Source organism: Parasteatoda tepidariorum, chromosome 1 (genome assembly GCF_982258835.1).
Source record: "Parasteatoda tepidariorum strain Cologne lab strain chromosome 1, Ptep-v5.0, whole genome shotgun sequence".
Lineage (NCBI taxonomy): Eukaryota > Metazoa > Arthropoda > Arachnida > Araneae > Theridiidae > Parasteatoda > Parasteatoda tepidariorum.
The window spans coordinates 114,600,353-114,617,210 of record NC_141755.1 but is presented as its reverse complement, the minus strand read 5'-3'; the positions used below and the strand labels follow the sequence as shown (position 1 = coordinate 114,617,210).

The 16,858-nt window shown below is 31.3% G+C and overlaps 1 protein-coding gene across 3 annotated transcripts in view; it reads left to right on the top strand.

The window, feature by feature from the left end:
* Positions 1-16,858, top strand: part of LOC107449547 (visual pigment-like receptor peropsin) — a 100,965-nt gene that overhangs the window by 67,569 nt on the left and 16,538 nt on the right. For all 3 annotated transcript variants that reach the window (XM_087150829.1, XM_087150830.1, XM_087150825.1), the window contains one exon: positions 6,840-6,967. In XM_087150829.1, coding sequence (XP_087006955.1) covers positions 6,840-6,967 — 128 coding nt within the window. The remainder of the gene's footprint in view (positions 1-6,839; positions 6,968-16,858) is intronic.

Below are 16,858 nucleotides of genomic sequence, written 5' to 3'. Positions count from 1 at the left end.
GTAGGACTCTTTTATGTTTGAAGGAACATTAAATATTACTGTCAGATTTTTACCAAGTTGTACAAAACAAAAGTATTGAAGGCCGGGATAGCCTGGTCGGTAGGGCGCTGGGCCCAAGTCCAAGAGGTCGTGGGTTCGATCCTCGCCGGCCGAAGACTCCCCGTGTAGTAAATGGTGACTGATGCACGTTAAATCTGTCGAGTCTCAAAGTCCTCCATGTTACCATAACAAATCAATACCTCTGGGGGTACTGATCCAGGAATTTCCTTGTCTTCTGGATTGGTTCAAAATTACAAGGCTACGGAGTTGAACATTAGTAGTCGTAAACCCATTAAATTGGGTCGGCTGTTCAACGACGGTTATAAAATAAAATAAAATAAAAGTATTGAATTACAAATTAAAATAAGAAGTAGATTTTTAAAAATATTTAATTGCATATTAAAAAATTCGGGCTACAATAACTTTAATGTGCACCCATGTATCAATGCCATGTAGCATGTACAATGACTTTAATGTGCACCTTGTCAAAATTAATGTGCAACAGATATCTAATTGTTAAGATATAAAACTTTTAAAAGGTTGGTATTAAAACTTACATAGTAGCGCACAAAATATTCAATGAGAAAATTGAGCTTTGTCTGCAGCTACCACCAGAGAATCGATATTTAGATTTTAAATTTACAAATGTGTGTGTAAATATCTTCGCTCAAAATGAGTGGTTTCAAAAAGTTAAATCGCAGAATTTCTTCGAGAAAGTTTTTGATACGCACATGCTAAATTATATTCACAAAATACAAAAAAAAATGAAATAAAAAAGAGCAACATACACGATTATTTTTGTATTTGAATAAATATTTTCTTGGATGCAAAACCTGAAAAATAAATTTCTTTGCACCGTTGGTATGTTAAATTTTACAGAAACGAAGAAATTAGGTTTTTATTAACGAGAAAAGTATTTTAAACCCGTATAGAATTTTTACGAAAATTGTCCGCAGAAAAATGACAACTAATATATTTAAGTTCGCGGGCCGGATGTGGCCCCCGGGCCGCCAGTTGGAAACAGCAGGTATATACGATGGTTACTGAATTTACATAGAAGAAAAAAAGTTTAAAAAAAATGGCGTATTATTTTACTGGTGTTCGGAAAATATCACTTTATGTTGTTCCTTGTTTTAAAAACTATCTTACAAAGACTCATATTTAACTTTTTTTTATTTGCACGAGATAACTCTGGGATAGTAAACAGATGATAAATTAAATGTTTTTTACACGTTTAGAAATTCAACTGAAAACTTGTGTATTATGTTTTGCTTTATTTCCTTGTATTTTTATTAATGAAATTAAAAAATATGTCAATTTTTTGCATTCTTTTTCTACAGAAAATGGGCAAGGAAAGCGGTGAATATTTTGAGAATTTTTTTTTTATAATTTTGTTTTCAAGCGTTTATTTTCATTAGATGCATTACATTTAGATTATTCGATAGCGATCCTCGAAAAACTCGTAGAAATATAATTTTCTAAAATACCACCTTAAGACAACAATCACAGCCGTAGAAGTAGAGGCATTTAGTTCCGAGACACTCATTGAAAAATCCATTTTTATCCCGAAATATCTGAAACGATGTTTTCATGTTCATTCCTGATTTTTGTTTTCATTGACCTGACGACGACAAAGTTGTGTCATTTGCTCAAGAATGATAATTTTTATGAATGAAAAGTGCAAAAATCTTCTTTCAACTTCAAATAAAGTTTTATTCATTTCTAAAAGGAGTGTAGAATTATTTATGTTGGGATATAGTGCAACAACACTTCTGGTTTTTAACGGAAAAATTAAAGTAGCTATTGTGCCATAGCTTTTATTTACACAATACGATCTTATTTTATAACCATCATTGAATAGCCGACCCAATTTTTTGGGTTTGCGACTACTAATGTTCAACTCCGTAGTTTTGTCATTTTGAACCCAGAAGACAAGGGAACTCTTGAATCAAGTATTGGGAGAACTTTTCGTGGAACTAACCCGCATTTGCGTTACATGAAGGGGAAAACCTCCCACGGTTAGTCTGCCGGCAAGGGGACTCTAACCCATAATCCGTCAGCACCCTTTATTTCTTTTCCTTCCTAAGTTTTCATTAACTCACGATAACGACTTTTTTACGCAGGAAAAAAATACAACTTCAGATAAACTTCGAGAACAGAAGACTGAAAAAACAATTTCATAACTTCAGATGGAAGTAGTGAACTATTGAGGCAAACACAGAAGTATAAAACTGATAATCTGAAAAAAATAATTCTGAAATAGCAAACATTTAAAAGATCGTTCGTTAGGAAAACTGGTGTTTTTTTAATTGTTTTTTGAACTTACATTTTAATGAGTAGCAATTTTGCAATAAATTCCGATTTGTAATAGTAGAATTATTTAATCAATGATATAATTTGCCCCCTTTTTCTATTTGGCTACAATTAGATCGAATAAATTTTCAATATAATATAATAAGATATGGAAATTTCGTATCGCGCATTTCAATAATCACCTTTTAACGCTCTCGATGCCATTGTAAATCCGTGTTTCGATCTTTTTTTTCTATTTCAGTTAATGCAATTAATTTTCTCATTGTGTTTAAACTTCCGATATTATTATGACACGCAAAATTTGAATATCTCATTTGAGTAATAATTTTTTGTTACGTAATCACTTGAGTAATCACTTAAAATGAATCATTTTTTTTATAATCGAACCTTTCCCAGTTATGGCCGTTATTTTAAGATTTTTTTAAATGTTTTTTTTTTTTAAATTTTTTTTATGTTGATTTGCAGAAAATGAGATATATTTATTTATTTATGTTTGCTATACTTAAAATTAGAAATCTTAACTGGGTATGAAAACAAAAGAACAAAACAAAAAAGGAACATTAGAAAGCACTGAAACATTAACCTAGGCATGCTACATTTTTAAAACAAATAGTTACGAGAATATAAAACAGCGATATTTCAGTACATTAAAATGACTTTGTTATAATGTTTAAAGGTAAACAATAAAACATCTTATACTGAATAGACTGGAAAATTCCATAAACTTGTACTCGTTTGGAAACAAAACAAAGGATCAGTTGGATGAAAAATTGCTCCTTTTGTTTTAAAAAAAAATGTCTTATTACTTTCTCCTAAGCACATTAATTATTTTTATTTTTAAACCAATGTTGCAATATTTTCCTGATTGAAAAATGACAGTATCTCTTGTTTTCATCTTTAAAAATAGAATTCTTTTGATAAATTCCATATTATAAAAGTAAGCGTTTAATTGTATCCGAAGTTATGGAACAACAGGATGCACAACTTTTTTAATATCTCTTAAATTTTTATTATTCGTTTAGCTTCCTCTTTCACGAAATTTAAGTTCCTCCTTTTATCGAAAGTGCCCACTTTAGCGAAACACTTCAGAAGGTAATGAATCCTTAAGTTGAGATGCTTCAAAACTTAATTAGAGTTTAAAAATTTCCGCTTTTCAATCACGTCTTCATATAAGAGTCGAAATTTCAGAGGAAATTTTTTTTGTGTGTGTGTGTTCTAATCTTTAGCTTTTGTACAAAGATTTCCATGCTTGAAATAAGATATGATTGAGACCCATTAGCATTTTTATAAATCAGCGCGAAAGTTAATTTTAAAAAAAATACACAGTCTTTTTTGGATTTTGGTCCAAAATTTTGTTTTTTGCTTTATTTTCGGGTCTTAATAAATTCAATATTTGTATCAATTTATTATTTAATATTTTTTGTAAAGTGAAAACAATATCAATTTGTCTGAATAAAAAGACAAAATATATACATATTATTTTTGAAATGATAAAGCATTTAAAGTTCCGCGTACTTCATCTTCTGTAAATTACTGTAAGCTTTCAACTTTCTCTAAAAAAATTAATTTTACTACATTTTAATATTAACAAATTAGATTTACGTATTAAATTTTTTTAAATTTAACTTTTGTACTACACATATTTGTAATATCGCTTTGTTAAAGAAAAAACTTAAAAAAAGTAAAAAAATTTAGTAAAATTGTTTAGAGTTTAAATTTTTTCTATTCTTCCATCCAAAGGATACTTAAATAATGTCACTTAGCCGGTTCTTTCCATGTGTATCTCCGGAATTAATAGATTTAACAATATAAATGTTGTTATATGTTTAAATAAGACTAATAAATTAAAATAAAGATCTAGAAATCACGAATTTTTTAAAAATGTCACTCAACCAGTTCTTCCTTTAAGCTCCTCGAATAAGTGACTCGCGTCAAGCTTTAAGATTAAGAAAATACAAATATTTAATTTGCTTATAGTATCATACGTAAAGTGATACTTTAATTTATCCATTTTTTTTCTTATCTAAGTTGAATGTTTGCTTATTTAAGAAACCTGCATTGTTATAAAGTGCTTTCGTTATTTCCTCTGAAAATATATGACTTATTATGAAAGTATCTTCCTTTTTTTTAAAACCTAATATTGCCCTCAAATCGTTGATTTGCTACCAGGAAACCAAAGTAGTCTACAGCAGAGGTCGCCAAAGTGGTCTATATAGACCCCCAGGGCGGGGGTCGATCTGAACCGGAAGGGTCGATTGGTCGAAGGATTATCAGTATTTTTCAGATATGTGACAATTAGAAATAAAAAAAGAAGACTTGGAAATATACAGGTAATCTTCAAAAATTGAGCGACGATTTTAAACTGCGTTTTGTTGATTTGGAAAACATTGACATCCCTTATTGGATTATTGTGCCATTTTCTGCTCAAATTGAAAACGCGGACATCAACATACAAAATGAGCTTGCTGAATTATTATGGGGATTTGAAGCAAAGACGCTTTTTAAAAATTTAACAATAAGCAAATTTTGGACAAATATAAATATAATGCAAAAATATAAGGCTAATATATTTCGTAAGGCTTTGCGAAATAGCTCAGCCATTTATGATAGCATTTCCAAGTTCCTATATGGTTGAAGCCGGTTTCAGTCACGTAAATTCAATCTTAACTAAGAACAAAAATTAATTAAATGTGGAGTTTCGAGGGGATTTAAGATTAAAATTGACCAATTTTGAACCAAATATAACGAACCATGCAAAAAAAAAAAAAAAAAAAACACCAGGAACACCCATGTCATTGATTAAGAAGCAATAAATCCGTAGTTACTTTACTTATTATTTCTACTTACTTATAATTACTTATTATTTCATAAATATTAAGGTATTTATATTTCAACATTAATATATTTTTCATAAAACTATTGTCACACTATGTACTATTACTTTAATAAATGTTCAAAATCATAAAATAAATGTACAAACACAGTATCTAATAAAGTTTTATTTTAATTAACAAAAAATTTCTTTTATGGGGGTCGATGGAGATTTCGAAAAATTATGTAGGGGTCGATGATCAAAAAAGTTTGGCAATCCCTGGTCTACAGTGTTGTGCTCCGATTTTCTCTATCAAATAAAGAAGATATAATTGCAATATTTACTTTTGTTAGAAATGAATTATTTTTACAGCTCATGGTTCAGATAATAATTACATCCATTTAACATTTGTATAGTCTGTATAACATAACGTTCGTATATTTTGTATGGATGGTTTAACTGAATGTAAACAATAACAAGCTTTCTAAAACTTCCGGTGTATCCCTCCGCTTATGTTATGCTTAGGAGGTGCGATGTGTGCTTAGTATTCTAGGAAGTTTTATTATTGTGATGCGTGTTTAAATTTCGACATAGTCTTACCATTTATAAGAGTTTTCTGCAACTTATAAATTCTAACACGTCATGAGCCTAAAACAAGTTTAAGAAAATTAATATCACAGCCTAAATAAAGTGTTTTGAGTGTTATCCCTTAATTGGCTATATTTGTGTTAAATAGCACCGTTTGTTATTTTTTGGGCAACATCATTAGCAAGCTTGCGGAGTCACCCGATTTGATTTGTTGTTTATTTCGTTGAAAGTTATACTGAAGGAACACGTTATATTGAAAGCACTACACGTGTAATAATATTGAATGGCGTATTTTTTCAAGCTCAGGTGTAAAAATCGGCCGGAAGTCGTAACCCGGAAGTCTTACGACGAATTTTAACCCCAGCGTCATCTGCGCTTAGCTTTAGATGGTCAACCCTCCCTATAGAAAGATCTTCCCTCTCCACAAAGTCTAAGGCCGTCTGCTGCCATGGAAACAAAAAATTCAAAGAGGGGAGTTTATCTTTCCCCTGATTTTTTTTCTCTCTCGTTAACCTGACTCAAACTCTGTGTTAATTATTGACCTAACACCCCTACTTGAAATAGTTAAACATCGTGACCACAGTACCGGACGAATGGTTAGGGTAGTTCTTTCCATAGTTCTTTTCGTTGGTAGCAAGGCAGTAGGATTTTTTTTAAAAAAAAAGATACTGTATAGTTTATTAAAAGTAAGATCTTCTCTAGCCATTCGTCTGTACCCGTGGCGGTGACTATGGTAACGAGGTATAACTATTTAAAGTAAGGGTATTGGGTCATTGCTTAAGACATGTTTTGGCTCTGATCGGCGAGAGAAAGGTAATCTTTTTCTTCAGTCTTAGTCCTTGAGTGAAGAGAAGCTACCCTCCATGAAATAAGTTATTCTTGTTTCCATAGCAGCAGACGGCCTCAGACTTTGTGGCGGGGGGAATTCTTACCGTAGACAAACAATAGTTCATAAGTTTGTTGACCACTGGTTAGTTCTATAACAATTCTCGTTTTTCATATCGTTCATGTGTAAAAATTAAATGAAGGACCCAATAAAGCTATATAAATTATTTGTGGTATCTAACAGAATGTGTCTTACTTGCAGGTGGTTGTTTGGAGAAGGTGGTTGCCAGTGGTACGCATTCATGGGCTTCCTGTTTGGTTCAGCACACATAGGAACGCTTGCTCTTCTGGCCCTTGATCGATACCTGATAGCTTGCCGGATCAGTCTGAGTAAGAACTTCCTCTACCTTGCAAGGATTGTACTCTTGAAGAACTTCTTTGTTTCTTCTTCCTTTCTCCCTACTTCCGGTGAACTTATATACTTATTCTTCCAACCGGATGACACGTTTATTTCAGTTAATGCATATGTTTGAAACATGAACAACTTTTAAAATGTACAGGGTGATTAATAAGTTCTCAGAAAGACAATTTCAAAATTACCATGTTTGTGTGTGTCTGAACTTTTAAGAATAAAATCTAGCGAGACTGGCGAAAACGAGGAAAATAATGAAAAGAGAAAAGCATGCAACGACAATATAAAAGAAGAACATTGCGTGTAAATTTTATTTTTGTTTAAAGATATTTTTTAAAAGGCAGACCAAATTTTAAATAAAAATAAAATTTACACGCGATTTTGATATTTTTCTTTTTTTATAACCGTCGTTGAACAACCACCCAATTTTTTTTTTTATTTACGACTACTAATGTTCAATTCTGTAGTCTTGTAGTTTTGAACCCAATCCAAAAGACAAGGAAACTCCCGAATCAAGTATTGAGAGAAATTTGCCTTAGTAGAGAATATTTTAATGTAACTAACTTGCATTTGCGTCACATGAAGAGGAAAATCTCTCACGGTTAGCCTAACGGAAAGCGGACTCTAATCCATGATCCGTCTACCACTGAGGATATTTTACGTCAAGCACTGTGGTCGGCCCGAGTCGGATGCAGAATTCGTATCGACCAGCCATTGCTGGGATTCGAATCCGGTTCACCTCATTGGAAGGCAAACGCTCTATCCCCTGAGCCATCACGGCTCACGATTTTGATATTATTTTTATAACCGTCGTTGAACACCCGACCCAAATTTTTGGGTTTACGACTACTGATGTTCCTACGACTACTATTAATGTTACGACTACTAATGTAATGGGTGTGTGAATGACCGAAATTGTTGGTTGTTGACTTGTGAGGAGAGTAGTTATCGACAATACCAACCTTCATCAATCAAAAGGTACCCCTAGATTGAATAGAGTTAACATGTCTTATATACTAGTGAATTGATGTTTAATAATCATAGTGGTAGTTACGCCACTATACTCGATGAGCGATAAGAATTCAATGAACGGATACCACTAGTTGCCGTATTTGGGGAAGACTGGGAGAGCTGTATTAAGTTCACCGGATTTTGAGCACTCGTGGTGAGAGCTGTGTTATGTTCATGGTTGTGTGCGTTGTCTCTCCTGCGTTGCTATTAGCAGTCGAGTGTGTGCAGAATCCCGTTGTGTGCAAATGAGACTGAGAAGCAACAGTGCGAGGAGGACGATGACGCAATTGCAAATAGCAAATCAATTGTTCAATGTGGACCATACATCGAAGTCGGCGTGATCATCTTACGTCCTTAGGTCACCAATTAGGTTTTGATAGAACTTTAATTTGCAGCATTAAGTTTAAAATCAGATGGAAACGTTTATTTTGTTTTGGTGGTGGAATTACAGTCGCGTCAGCCCCCGGTGTTAATAAGTTATTGACTTTTTCTTGACTTGTCAAAAAGAAAGAGGCGGCAGTTTAGTTGGCCGTAGTCGTTAGCATCTTCAATCGACCGAGGCCAATTAGTTTCCCGAAGTATTTGTAAATTTTTGAAATTCGCAAGGCTTAACACAGTGATGTGCCTTGTTTCCAAATTTATAATGGTACCAACCTAGTTTATAACAAAAAGATTGGGATCTCAAACGGCTACGATCTCGAGCACTTGCAGATTTACTTTGAGACTTACCCCTTGTATGAATGTATCAAATTTCCTAGTTAATTCTGCTATACTAATCTTCAAGGAATTAATTTTTTTGTTATTAGTGTTGTTATGTTCAAGAGTTTTACCGTATACTTTGTTCACTGTTCATAACTCTGTTGAGCTAAATATACCAATAATTGCCATCTCTGCAATTTTATCCAAAGAATGAGAACTGATAGGTTATATAGCCTGTTGTGTGAACCTCGGTAGCGAATGTGATTTAAACAATTCCTCAGAAATGGAAGTTTCTACCAGACCATTCATTTGTTGTAACATGTCAGATGGATGCTTATCGCCAAGATTAAATGCAGTCAATACCCTTTTTTAACCTGGCTTCTATTAATCTACTTAACAATGTATTTTTTAAAGCGTCGTATTTTCCATTCATTCCCTACAAAATCTAAGATATTTTCGTCTAATGAGGCAAAGACAATGTTATAACTTAGATAAATCACGAGTAATATTGCCGTTAGCAAACTGTGCTTCGAGTTGTAAAAACCATAATTTACTTTTATGTCGCCAAAAAATTGGTGGTTTTACTGCCATTTTGTTTACTTCTAAATTCACATTATCTTGAGTTGATGAATTTAAATTAACATTTGTGCTTTCCTCCATGTTTAATATCGAAGGTAAGTCAGAAAATAGTGGTGATATTTGAATACACAAACCTTTTTTTCATCTAAATAAAATTTTCGCAATGTTAAAGTAATCAAGTCCTGCGGTCACCAATTGGGGGAGAGTAGTTATCGACATTGCCAATCTTCATCAATCAAAAGATCATTATTGAAAAATTCCTCAAAATTTTAATTTATTTTATACCAAATCTATAAATAGAAAAGCTGTTTTGTTTGTTTCTTTCAACAAGAACAATTAGTTGAGTAATTTTTGATGCATTTCAATTTACTATTGCATTATTATTTAATTGCTATTATTATCTGTTCTTAAGCCTACCAAAAAGTTATCTTTTAAATACTATCGCTTAGAATTTTGAATTCATTGATGATATAGTTTTGAAGGTAATTTTTTTTAATAAAAATGTTTTATTTGTTGCCTCGATTGAAAATTAAGTTGGAAAATATTCCTTAAAAGTATTTACAAAAGAGCATGATTGAACATTTATTCAAATCGCGACTCAACATGTTTTTAATCAACGGAATCAGTTTTAAAATTACTGGAAAACATTTGCTGCACTTTAAAAAAAAATTTTAAAAATAATTTTCAGATTCTAAAGAATTCTTAATTGCAGAATCTGACATAAACTGTTTACTTCGAAAGCACCAATGTAAAAAAAAAGGAAACACAACGTTGGAATTTCAAGTCGATAAAAGACTCGCCAAATACAAAAGTAAACCTTAAATAAACAGTAGGCCTGATAATGTATAATTCAAATGAATTCATCAAGAATTAATACAAAAAAAATGTATTGTACCTTTAACAATGGTGAAATTGTTTTTAAAAAAATCAAACATAAAGCGTCGGTGTTATTCCTTTTTCTTTCTTTATAAACAAGTAATGGAAACAAATTAGTTTTAAAATAGGCTAACACCTCTATTTGCATAAAATACTAAGGAAGGTTGAAGAAAGAATAAAAACTTAGCATCCATTTTCTACGCTATTATTTTAGTTTCTTTCTTTAAGAGATTATGTATATTTAGTAATTGAATTATTACAATCTAACGATGGAGAGAAATAATGGTGGAAAGAAAATGAATTTTAATTTCGAATACATTAAGTTTTTTCTCTTCGCTTCTTCAATTTAATCTTTTAAGAATTGATTATTGAAGTATTTAAAATGAAGTAAATATAACCGTAATAATAATAATGAAATACAGAAATTAGAGTGAGACTATGCAAGTAAAATGGTGCAACTCTATTCCCTCACAAACTATTTCCATTTATTCAGTTTGTAATTTATTTAAGGTTTAGTTGTGTTTGGTGAATCTTTATCAACTTTGCTTTTTTTCTTAATTTAATTTTTTAGAATTTTTGAAGTTAAAAGGGGCACAGAAAAAGTAAGAAGAACCCCGAAAGTTCTTATCAATGTCTTATGAGAATTCTATTTGTTTTTAGAATTCCGGCTTTGGTTTGTTGTCATTGATAAATAAATGTATTTCAAAACTCAAAAGTCGAAGGGTTATGCAATAAGTATACTAATATAAAGTTTGGTATTGATATAGTTGTTGATAATTAAAACTGCATCAATACTTAGCATTTTTAATACTGATGCTGTGGGAATGCGCGTCTTATGGCCCCTAGAAAGGGACATATACCAGCAAAAATCACTTGATAGTGGTACATTTTGACTATCATACGTCGTCCGAGAACAATATCATCACGCCAGGCGATGATATATACAGTAAATCTTTTTTCTGATGTGATGAACAAAAACAAACGAGTTTTTTTATAGAATCCGGACAGCCTGGTTGATGGGCACTGGGCCCATGTCCAAGACGGCGAGGGATCTATCACCGTCGGCCGAAGACTCCCCGTGTAGTAAGTGGTGACTGGTTTGCGTTAAATCTGTCGAGTCACTAAGTCCTCTAGGTTCCCATACCAAATCGTACCTCTGGGGGTACTGATCCAGCAGTTTCCTTGTCTTCTAGATAGGTTCAAAATTGCAAGTTGACGGAGTTGAACATTGATGGTCGTAAACCCAAAATCGGGTTGGCTGTTCAACGACGGTTATAAAATAAAATATATAATGTAGAGCCGTGATGGCTCAAGGAATAGAGCGTTCGCTTTCATATGAGGTGAACCGGGTTCGAATCCCAGCAATGGCTGATCGATACGAACTCCGCATCCGGCTCGCACCAACTACACTGCTGACTTAAAGTATCCTCAGTGATAGTAGGATCGTGGGTTAGAGTTCCCTTGCAGCCAGGCTAACCATGGGAATTTTTGTGTGGTTTTCCTCTCCATGTAACGCAAATGTGGATTATTTCCATTGTGAAGTCCTCCAAGAAGGCAAATTTCTCCCAATACTTGATCCAGGAGTTCTTGTCTTCTGAATTAGGTTCAAAATCACAGGGCTACGAAGTTGAACAGTAGTAGTCGTAAACCTAAAAATTGGGTCGGTTGTTCAGCGACGGTTATTAAATTAAATAATAATGTAAAGTCATCGGGAAGGGTAACGATAATAATGAATGAAAATATTTTTATTTCTTTATTTTATGAAAAGCTTGATGAAAACCAGGTAAGTGAAATTTTAAGAGCTTCTATAACCAGTTTAAGGATAAAAGTAATCTTCGAACTATTTTATTACAGATTTATTAGACGGAGGGACTCATAATTCTTTGCTCTATTTTATTTTCCATTGCCCGATTTGAAAATAAAAATAATGCAAGCACACTAAAAACTAATGTGGAAAAGTTAAGATTAAAACAAAAGAAGAAAAAAAAATTTACATTGAATGTTCCCACATTGATACAACCACTTTGTTATTTTCACTGATTTATAAATGCTCCTAAAAATTTCACTTACCTGGTTCTTTCACTAAGCACTTTAATTGTGCCAGAACATTCCTTTCAGATTTGTGCTTGATTTCGTAGTGTTATTCAGTACTGATTAATTAATTTGATTCACCCGGTAAGAAGAACGGTCATTCAAGTTATATATTATGTGCAACAACTGCACAAAATTTTGTAAACCTAGCTTAATTATTCATGAAGCTATGGACATTTTTATAAAACATACTATTTTTTTGTCTTCCGTTTTTTTACTATAACTGTTGAAATATTCAATAAAATTTTCAGAGTAATTTTCAATCAATTTTGTTTAGAATCCTATTTGGCAACTTATGAAAAAAGGCCGTTTTGATTTTGAAGTAGCTTTTGTACTTTGTTACTGAAAGCTTTAAATGATAAGTTTCTTTCCAAAAATACCAATGTCGTTTTTAATAAATCTTGTTTTTAATAGTACAAAATTAAATTCGAGTACAAAATTAAATCCGATTTAAATTCGATTCCTTATCGTTCTGAGCCTTCTTTCCTAATTAATAAAAACTACTTAGAAAATTACTAAAAAAATTTTAAATTTTCAAAATATTCGAATCGAACTTTTTTTAGAAGTTACCAAATACGATTCAACTATTTATGAATATTTTTTTTTATTGTTTTCCGTCAAGGTGCACTACTTTAAATACTCCTATCTTGCGCCAATTTTAACGAAATTTTTAAAATGAAAGTATGGTTAATTAAAAATTACTCTAAAACTTTTGTTTAATTTTATTGAATATTTCGGAAGTTATAGTAAGAAAACCTAAGTCAAAAAAAAAATTAGTTTTATTATAGTCATACCCATATGTCTATGAATATTTAAAATAGGTTTATTAAATTTTGTACAGTTATTGCATATTATAACCAATGTAATTGACACTAGTAAAAAGCTTATCGCTATATTGTTTGGTATAGGGTGTTCAAAAACATCCTTTTTCGTTCGTAATTTATTACCGGTCCCTCTAAAATCTTTATCGATATGTATGAGAAATTACATGACCGAAACATTTCTTCAAAATAATTCTCCAAGTTATTTCTTAAGAAACATCAAAAAATGATTTAGTATAGAAATCTTTGTCTAACTCCTGTATTTATTTAAATAATCCCGGTTTTCATATCATTTCGTACAGGAATTTATAATTTTAAGTCAAAAGCTTAATTGTTAACAAATTGTTTGCATGAAACTGATTTGATTTTGTGTAGCAGGCATAATATTGATTAATGTGATTGATATTGTGTGCAAAAATACTTAAAAAAAAAAGAATTTTTAATACTTCTATTCCATAACTTAAAGCTCGAGTAAAGATAATACATAACACAAACTCATAATAAATAATAAAAATTTCTTTTAAGTTGAATCAAATCAAACTCATAAATAGTAAATAGTTATCAGATATCCGAGATGCTTCAAACTTGAAATCCACCCATGTCTTGAAAATATAGACTTGCAATTTTTAAAGCACAAATGAATTCTCGCGTACAACACAACCCATCCTACATTAATAAAAGAAAAAAAAAATTTTTTTTAACATCTTGTAAAACCTTAAGATAAAAAAAAATCTAATATTTTGTAACCTTTTTAAAGTGAAAAAACTTTTTTAAAAAAATATAGGTTTGATTGTTTTTTTTTTTTTTTTTTCATTTCAATTTCAGGTGTAGCGCCAGATGCAGAAAAATAAATTACCTAAAAATATTTAAAAATATTCTGGTTTGGGAGTTTCTTCGACGCGTCGAAAACCTTTAAGTGCTTTTAAGAACGATGGAAAAAGAAATATCAGATTCGAACATACCTCAAAAATTGTAAATCAATATTTTCTCTGCTCTCATATTGCTAGAATGTATTTATTTATTTTTACTTAGCAATATCTCTTAAAATCGACCTCTTTCTAATAGTAATACTAAAAAAGATAAAAATTGTTGCTTGTCTCTTAAATTTATTTTCGTGATCTTGGATATTTTTTTTCTTACTCTGTAAGAAATTCTTTAATAAAAATACCAGTTTCATTTCTAGACTTTTCTTCTTCAAGTTTATATCTGACAAAAATGTAATAAATATTTGGATCTTCGGAAATCTATAAGAAGTGAAAGAAATCAATTTTGAAATAGAAATTTCCTGATTCTTCTGTAATAAGACAATTCTGTGAAAGTTTTGGGTAATAAATTCCTAAAACATATCAATTATCTCTGAATATAAGCAGCATGAAAAAATACAAATAATACAACCTAAGCAATTTTGCTTATCTGATAAAAACAACCATCAAAACTCAAAATGTAATAGAGAAACTCTTAGATACAGAAGAAAATTCCGAACAAGTTACAGCAAGAGAAAACGAGGCAAATGTTGCAATACTATTGAAAAATTAATGTGAGTGCTACACTAAAGATTTCGAATCAGGCCACTTGACAACTTCTTTCCTTTGCTAATCGCTGAAATAAAAGTTCAGAAAATTGATAAAAATGTTGATTTTTGAAAGAAGGAAAAAAATGCGATATGTAACTTATTACTCGAAAATGCCACATATATAAAAAAAATTATCGCTTTCTTTGATTTTTTATTGCACTGCAGAATAATTATGAGAATATTTAATATAAAAACAACTTCAAACAAAGCGGATTGGATCCTCATGAGAATAGCAGCTTATAAACAGGAAAATCAAAGTTGTTGAGAAACAGTTGAAGGAGAGCATGGTGAGAAATTTCAATTCCAGCAACAGGTTGAAATAACGCCTATTGTTGTAACTTGTTTGAAAGTTTCACCTACATCTCTGTGTTTCATTCTGGATTTGGACTCTAATGAAAGTTTTTTCATTATTGAATTTTCAAAAATACTTTTTATTCATCCCCACAAGATCAAATACATTTTTTTTTAACTTGACACACTTGATGTTAATACAGTTTTTTTTCAAATATTAATTCATTCATTAAATAGGGATGAGCTAAAAGCGGTTAAGCGTTAGTCGTTGTTTTAAATTTTGCGATGAGCGATTCAGTGTTTCACATATTTTAAAAATAACATCAGTGAAAATTTCTAACTTATAGCTCTTGTTGAAAAAAAAAATAGTTTATTGCCCTCATTTAATTTTTTTATATTCGCTGTGTCAGATAAATTCAATTCGCAATTGCAACGCTCGAGTACGCCCTCTAGCGGGAGCCTGTAAATATCAGACATTAATTTATCACGTTTTCATTTAGTTCCATCTGAATCACTGGCAGAGTCGGGCACCATTTTCTTTGCACGAAATAGGAAGCAAAATTTCCCTAAGGAAAAAGCCGAAAAACTTTAAAAAAAACTCTCCAGAACATTGTTAAATCTTTCAAAAACAGAACACGCCAAACATTTGAAGAAAATTCCTCAATAATTTTCAACTTCTATTATCAACAAACTTGCAACTCATAACTTCCGATTTCGCTTTCGCATACTGTTACAGATGTGTGTATTAAGGTAAAATGCATTTCTTCTGTCTTCAATTCATTACAAATTAAAGTGAAATCAACATTGCTTTCGTCATTCCAATAAATAAATGTGAATTCAGAACGTCAAGAACTGCAATTATTATAGAATATTGTTCTATCATTTTAATGTTTGAAGTAATATGATTCTTAAAACTATCGAATGTAAAGTTTAAGTAGGCCTTTCATGTTATATCATTAAATTTAGTAAAACTATTTCTTGGGCATTAGGTTTTAACTCTTATAAGTTTAATTTGCCACAATAAAGAAGGAACGTTGCAATGCTACACGCTACATTAAAGACGTCTCTAGAGTAAATGAATGACTGTTCATATAGAAATCGCAGGTATTAGTCTCATACAACAACGCCCCCTATAGTTCGTTGCGATCGCGAATAAAAAACTACGTTCGCGTCACCAAATTTATACTTTTATAGTTGTCTGATAACATGAGCCTTTTTTTTTCTGTATTTAGGACACTCTCCCTATGTCTTGTTCAAATTGACACTTGAAGTTAATACAGCTTTCTTCAAATATTAATTCATTAATCAGGATGGCCACCCACCTGGAAAATCTGGAATTATCAGGGAATTTTTTTTATGCTGGAAAAAACCTGGAAATATCAGGGAAATTTGGATGAAAACCTGGAAAATCAGGGAATTTTAAAGAAAAGCTGGAAATTTTTTCTTTGATAATTTTTTTAATTTCACTAATTTAAATTATTTACTAATTTTCTTAAGCTAAATTATTTCATCCATTATACCCACTTTTTTTTTAACGGAAATGTATCGCCAAACCGTTGAAATATCATCAACTTGGCGATACTTTGCTTGCATCAAAATTTGCTCCATTACAGCTCTGTCAAACTATTCATGTCACTATACAGCTCTGTCAAACTGTTTCTTAAGTTTTGACCACATAAAATTCTCCCACGGTTGCTAAACGAATACAGAAACCTTACCTTTGACCGCTATGGGACTGTGCAATTTAGGAAAGATTCTGGTGGAGATGGAGAAAGGGATTAGGATATTAGCTTCTGTTTTTAAATTCTGTCCTTGGGCTGAATCCATTTATGGCTCAAGTTTGTTCCGATAATTTGGCGGTAATTTTTTTTTTCTATTTTGACAAAATGTTTCTGTATTTTTAACTTTATAAAATTCTCCAAAAATCG